The sequence below is a fragment of the Oryza sativa genome, chromosome 11 (assembly GCF_034140825.1).
Source record: "Oryza sativa Japonica Group chromosome 11, ASM3414082v1".
Lineage (NCBI taxonomy): Eukaryota > Viridiplantae > Streptophyta > Magnoliopsida > Poales > Poaceae > Oryza > Oryza sativa.
In genome coordinates, this window is record NC_089045.1 from 30037627 (window position 1) to 30044912 (window position 7286).

Here is a 7286-nt window from a genome sequence, read left to right on the forward strand (position 1 = left end):
AAAGTATAAAGCATGTATAATTATGTACTTTTCAAGACTCCAACTTGAAAACGTATAACTTTCAACAAAATTTGATTACCAACATATTCATGACATGATTACATTTTTAATATTTATATTGTTAATAACTATAGCCCGTGCAACGCCACGTGTTAGCGACTAGTATTATTGATTAGTCACCCATCAAACATCAACAACAGTAGTAGTATATAAAGAGATGCATGGCAAATGCAAATCTCGCACATTCAAGCAACACCATAGCTAGCGGCCATGGCACAAGGAGTGATGCTGTGGTATGACCTCCATGCTCTGGCTGCAGCCGTGGGGCCACTGCTACTAGTTTCTTCTGTGCTGGTGGCTACGTCGTCGACGGCGGCGAACTGCGGCAGGAAGTGTGGCGACGTTCGCATCCCCTACCCGTTCGGCATCGGCGTCGACTGCGCCTGGCCGGGCTTCCACGTCTCTTGCAACCATAGCTTTACCCCTCCCAGACCCTACTTGTACAACATAGAGATCAAGGACATCTCGGTGGAGGCAGGGGAGATGCGCGTGTACACTGACGTCGTGTCCAACTGCTATACTTCGTACAATACCACCGAATACGTAACGACCTCCTCGCAGGTCGACCTCGGTACGCCGTTCCTGTTTGCGCGGAGCAGGAACGAGTTCACGGCCATCGGCTGTGGCGCGATTGCGTTTCTACGGGGCAGGGACGATGCGAGCTACTCGACCGGCTGCATCACGACGTGCGCGAGCTTGGAGGAGGCCGCCCACGACGGTGACGACTGCACGGGGCTGGGTTGCTGCCAGGTGCCCTCCATCCCACCCAACCTTAGCGTCTTAAACTTTTCCTTCGGCTCCGGAAGCATGATCGGCAACCCTGCTTGGAGAGAGAGCCCGTGTAGCTACGCATTCGTGTCCGAGAAAGGCTGGTACGTACCAACTAATGCGTGCCCACTGTACGTCTGTACAGCTGCGCAGCTAGCTCTTTCTCCCTCATTCCTTAAATGTTTAACGCCATTGACTTTTTTAAACATTTTTAACCGTCCGTCTTATTTAAAGCTTTTGTGAAATATGTAATATATATATATACATAAAAGTATATTTATCAATGAATCAAATGATAGGAAAAGAATTAATAATTGCTTAAATTTTTTTTTAATAAGACGAACGGTCAAACAAATTTAAAAAAGTCAACGACGTCAAACATTTAGGGATGGAGGGAGTAATAAAAATGCAATTACAAACTACTCTCTCTCTCTCTTCCGACATGGACTGGTGCCGTGTTTAGTTTCAAAGTTTTTCTTCAAACTTTCAACTTTTCCATCACATCAAAACTTTCCTACATATACAAACTTCTAACTTTTCCGTCACATCGTTCCAATTTCAACCAAAATTTTAATTTTAACGTGAACTAAACGCAGCCTGGGTTAATTATATTTTACTGATGCATTATATATATGTACATGATTTAGGTACAATTTCAGCCGGCAAGATTTCGGTCGTGCTGGCAGCAAGGGCTTATTTGTCGAGAGTGATGGAGCCAAAAGTGTCCCAACTGTACTTGACTGGGCCATCAGGGGAAATGGGTCGTGCCCGTCAACTGCAGGAGAGGTTGCTCCTGCTTGTATCAGCGCACATAGTGAGTGCGCCAACGTCACCAACGGAGAGGGGTACCTCTGCAATTGTTCCACGGGATACGCCGGCAATCCCTATGTCATCGGCGGATGCATAAGTAAGTTCTTAATTTAGGCCCCCTTGAATCGCAGGAATAGAAAAACGCAGGAATAGGAAAAACTTCTGACAGGAATGCAGGTGTAAAACAAAGGATTGAAAATTTAGGAAAAACACAGAAATAACCGTTTGATTGGACCATAGGAAAAACGGAGGAATCGGATGAAAGAGATAGACTCAAAGGAATTTTTTCAAAAGGTTGGACCTCTTGCTAACTTTCCTCTAAAATCTCTATAGGATTAGTCATTCCATAGGAATTTTAAAGGATAGTATAGGATTCAATCCTTCGTTTCAAATGCTTTCATAGGAATTTTTTCCATAGAATTAAAATCCTTTAAATTTCCTACACTTTTCCAACAAATCAAAGGGACCCTTATTTTTACCATTATAATTTGAGTAAACTGTATTCACGGTACATCAACTTGGCAAGTTGGTGTGATTTAGTGTAGAAACTTGAGAAATGAGCTTGTTAGGACAACAACTTGCTAAGTAGGTGCAACCTAGTACAAAAATTTAATAAATAAGCTTAGGGGTACAACAAAGGTGGTTGTAATATTTTAGTACAATAACTTGAGAAGTGGTGTAAAAACTTAATTATTTTGAGTATTTTTGGCTATATGTACTCAGTTTTTATGTACTCAGTTGTTAATATACTTACGTAGATTTGTACAAGCATATTTTTTTTAACTCTGGTAACTAAAAGTCAAACAAATTTTACAGTGTAGAAATTTTTTAGTTGGTATTTGATATGGTGAAAAAAATATCTAAATGGATGCTGCAAATTAGGTGAGCTATATTTTCTTACATATTACATCAAACATTGTAAGATTATATCTACGAGATTGCTATGTGATGATATATTAACATAGTGAACTTTCATAGCACTCATTAACCAAAATAGTACATATCTAGCCAAGTTATTGCACCAAAATACTAAATTATGAAATTCTTGTATTAAAGTACACTCACTTACCAAGTTATTGCACTTAGACATCACATTCTCAAGTTCTTATACTAAATCGCGCCCACTAGTCAACTTGTACCATAGGTGTAATTTACTCTTATAATTTCGTCCCACCTAGCTAGTCGATGGCAATACTAATCTATATATTACTTCTTATAAACTTTGCAAATATCTTCACAAGGTTTACTGTTAATACATATACGTATACACACACATATATAGACACACATATTATGGTGCTAATTAAGTCCTTTCTTTTTGGCAGTTTCTCCAATTTTCATTTACAAAGATACACAATTATCTCTCTGATCACCGCGTGAATATATAATACTCACTGTTTTTTATTGTGTGACACTTGTCACTTTTGAATTATCATACGTCTTATTCGAAAGAGTTGCATACTTATCATTTATTTAATTGCATTTTTTATTAGCAAACTAATTTAAGCATGAATTGGTTTTTAATATTTGGACAAACTTCTTTTATTAAGTCGAATGATCAATGTATGTTAAAATATCAACGACATCCAGCATTAGAAAATGGAGCGAGTATAATATAGCTTGTATTTTTTTCGGGGAATAATATAGCTTGTATTAATGATCACTCTATATTTTTTTCTCTTCACGTACAGATATTAACGAATGCAAGCAAAATCCATGCCGTGATGGGACATGTTATGACCTCGAAGGTGGTTACAAGTGTAAATGCGGTTTCAATCGAGTAAAAGATAAAAACGATGACAATATTTGTAAACAAATACTCTCCAAATCGGATATAGTGGTGATCGGTAAGGCACATACTCTTCTTACATACATATTGATATATATTTTTTTAAAAAAACGCTTTTACATATAGCAATTTGTAAGTCATGCATATGGTTTGTAAATTCTTAACTAAATAAAATAATAATTAATCACACAACATTTGATTTCAGCAATAATATGTGCCGTCGCAATTTTGTCCATCGTACTCATTTTCTTGCGCATGGAACATGAGAAGAAGAAGCTTGAAGATACTTTCAAAAAAAATGGTGGTGAACTTCTGAAAAACATTGGTATAAAGACATTCACGAAGAAGGAAATAAGCAAAATCACAGATCGCTATGGCACTTTCCTTGGAAACGGTGCCTTCGGTAAGGTCTATAGGGGAACTATTGACAACAACCAACATGTTGCAGTGAAGCGCCCCAATACGTTTGATGAGGTACGTAGAGAAGATTTTGCAAATGAGGTCGTCATTCAATCTTATATCAGTCACAAGAACATAGTTAGACTTGTGGGCTGTTGTTTGGAGACAAAGATTCCGATGCTGGTCTTCGAGTACGTCCCAAAAGGAAGCCTTCAAGATGTGCTTCATGGTAACAAGAAGATCAATATTGAAAAGCAACCTCTCTCACTACAAGCACGTTTAGCAATTGCTATTGAATCTGCAGATGCTCTAGCCTACATGCACTCATCGGCTAATCAAAATATTGTCCTTCATGGAGATGTGAAGTCTGGCAACATTCTCCTAGATAACAACTTCATGCCAAAGGTCTCGGACTTTGGAATATCTAGACTCATATCTATACAGAAACACCACACTTCATTTGTCATAGGGGATATGAACTATATGGATCCTGTTTATATGAAGACTGGAATGCTTACTGAGAAGAGTGATGTGTATAGCTTTGGAGTTGTACTCTTGGAACTAATTACCAGGAAAAAACCAAGATATGATGAAAATAACAGCCTCCCAATAAACTTTGTGAAGTATTACATGACTGATAGCAGGGCAAGGGAGATGTTCGATGATGAGATCAAGTCTCCTGAAGTCAACATTGACTGTCTTGACATGATTGGTAAGATTGCAGTTCAATCCCTCAAGGATGATGTGGAAGAGAGGCCCACCATGAAGCAAGTTTTGGAGCACCTTAATTTGGTGAGAAACAAATTAATGGATACAGAGATAAGCATATAAGAGTTGTTATCACGTTTATGATCAGAATTTCCTCCTACGACGCCTCAGTTTGCCTTGTTCAATCTGTGAAGCTACAGCATGATCTATGTTGCCTTCCTGTGAATGTGATTGTGTGTAATGTTAATTTGTTATATATTCTGGTATACTCTGTATTGTACAATAGAATAAAGTTGCAATGTAAGATTTATGGTATCTTAGGTTAGAGTGTTGTGGTTGTGCTTTTCGCCCAGTTTCTCTTAATTAACTGTGTATTGTAAGGTTTGGTCTCTTTTTTCCTTAAAATCAGACATTTTCTTCTTTATATAAAGCGTTGGCAACGGCCTGATGGGTTTCAAAAAAAATATTTATGCAACTAGTTGCGTTGTTTAAGGCTTGACATAATAATGACATTTAAGGTTTTGCTTCCAACATGTTTGAAGTCTAAACTTTGTAAGCTATATTAAATTGAACTGGATCTTTTTTATAGGAATTGAACTAAATCTTTCTTTTTTTTATAAGAAAGCTTTGATCCTTATGTCACGCTCTATGTCAAGATAGCACGGCTCGCAAGGAAATTGAGTTCCTGGGGCTAGAAGAGAATCAATCATTACAGGGAGGGGACTACTAATCGAGCGCCCGATCCAGACGTGCAAAAAATCGGGCGCTGATGTCAGCATGACGTCAGCGCCGCGCATGCGTGCAAAACCACTTTAAACTAAATTTTCTTTTAAATTATTAATCCAAATCATGATCCAATTGCACCACTAATTAAATTCGTTACAATTAAATCTTCAAAACAAGACCACACATAGATATATTCCGATTAAATTTTTTTAGCTTATTATTGAATTATTTTTAAATGTTGCATGATGTTCCACCAAGTATATCGGAATTGTTTCTCTAAATAGATTGAAAATGTTTCAATCGTTTAAATCGAACGTTGTTTCACCTTATATAAAAACAATGTTTCAGCAAATAGCTAAAGAATATTTCAGTTAACATTTTGAATATACTAGGTGAAATATTTTTTGTGGAACAAAAAATGAAACGAACTCCTTTAATAGAGGGTTTCCAAAATATGTGGGTGATTTGTTGCAAAAGAATGTTTCGTTTATTTCAACATTAGATCTATATATAGTGAAACATTTTTTGTGGAACAAAAGATGAAACGAATACTCTTAATAGATGCTTTCTAAAATATGTAGGTTGTTTCAAAATAATGTTTCAATTCACTGCAACATTAAGTCTATACATTGTGAAACATTAACATTGTGAGTACAGCCTTCAGCTTCGGATTGCAAATGAGTTGATTTTCACGTTGGATGTGGCACAGGAATTGCGAATTTTGTATAGAGTGGCGTTTCAGAGCAGTTTTGAAGGGGCGGGTGCTGGCACCAGCATCCCTCGATAGAATATGAGTGCGCCAGAGAGTTCGTATCACCCAACTCCGACAAGGTGATGCCAATATATACCAAATACTTTCACATGAAGGTGAATGCACGCCGCCGCCGCAAACTTTTCATCCCGTCACTGGAACATGAGGGACAGATAGCCACGATACAAGAGGACAAGCTAGTTATGGCCAAAAACTATTTTGAAAGCATTATGGGAAGGGCGGAGCAGGACACGGCGCAGGTCCTACCACCTCCGGTGGAGCTGTAATATAGCTTGAGATCCTGTTCTCTGAGGAGTTGTGGTGTCGAAGGTGATCAAGGGGATGCCCAACGAGAAGGCGCCAGGTCCTGATGGCTAACATGGGCATGTTCTTCCAATAGAGGAATTGGCTCTCACAATCAAAGATGGTGCAACGGCAGCATTGGCAAAGCTAATTCATAGTGGCCCATTAGCTTGATACAAGCTAGCTGCCAGCACAAATAATGGCGACAAATCAAACGGCTTTCATTCGAAGTAGATCAATCCAGAGCATGCATCTTGGGGTTGCTGACTCCGGCGAGCGCGCCGCGTTGAGGATCAGGTTCTGGATCTTGGCGGCGACTTGCAGCTGGCCGGAGCGAAGAGGGGGATGGGGGCCGCATGAGCAGTGAACTGCGTCAGGAAGTGTGGCGACGTGCGCATCCCCTACCCGTCCGGCATCGGCGTCGACTGCGCCTGGCCGGGCTTCCACGTCTCTTGCAACCATAGCTTTACCCTCCGGCCAGGCCGTACTCGGGGGACGTAGAGATCAAGGACATCTCGCTGGAGGCAGGGGATCAGCAAGAGCTTCGTCAACCGTACTGGAGATACAAGTGTCCCAACAGTGCTTGACTGGGCCATCAGGGGAAATGGATCGTGCTCATCACCAACAGGGGCTCCTGCCTGTGTCAGCGCCCATAGCTACTGTGTAAACGCTACCAACGGCGAGGGGTACCTCTGCAACTGTTCCGAAGGGTACGCCGGCAATCCCTATGTTAGTTCTCTTAAGTTTTCTTCTTCAGCATGGGCTATTAGTTCTTACATTAACTAGCTGTGGTGGATTATATACTACCTCCATATTTTAATGTATGACGCCGTTGATTTTTTGTCCAACGTTTGACCATTTGTCTTATTCAAAAAATTTATGTAATTATTATTTATTTTATTATGACTTGATTCGTCATCAAATGTTTTTTTGAGCATGACATTTATATTTTCATATTTACACAAAAATTTT

At 39.5% G+C, this 7286-nt stretch overlaps 1 protein-coding gene across 2 annotated transcripts; it reads left to right on the plus strand.

The window, feature by feature from the left end:
- Positions 1–236: 236 nt before the first annotated feature.
- LOC107276842 (wall-associated receptor kinase 3) lies at positions 237–4859 on the plus strand. Of its 2 annotated transcripts, XM_015760254.3 has the most exons (5): positions 237–932; positions 1476–1735; positions 1879–1932; positions 3330–3485; positions 3633–4859. In XM_015760254.3, exons 1-5 carry the CDS (start codon positions 271–273, stop codon positions 4655–4657), a joined length of 2157 nt encoding a protein of 718 aa, XP_015615740.1. In that variant the 5' UTR covers positions 237–270; the 3' UTR covers positions 4658–4859. The 2 variants fall into 2 exon arrangements, with proteins under 2 accessions (XP_015615740.1, XP_015615741.1); XM_015760255.3 differs by lacking the exon at positions 1879–1932.
- The last annotated feature ends 2427 nt before the right edge of the window (positions 4860–7286 follow it).

Coding starts and splice junctions, on each gene's coding strand:
- LOC107276842 (XM_015760254.3), top strand. CDS start 271: ATGGCACAAGGAGTGATGCTGTGGTATGACCTCCATGCTCTGGCTGCA. Junction 1,736..1,878: donor TGTCATCGGCGGATGCATAA/GTAAGTTCTTAA, acceptor ATTGGACCATAG/GAAAAACGGAGGAATCGGAT. Junction 1,933..3,329: donor CAAAGGAATTTTTTCAAAAG/GTTGGACCTCTT, acceptor CTTCACGTACAG/ATATTAACGAATGCAAGCAA.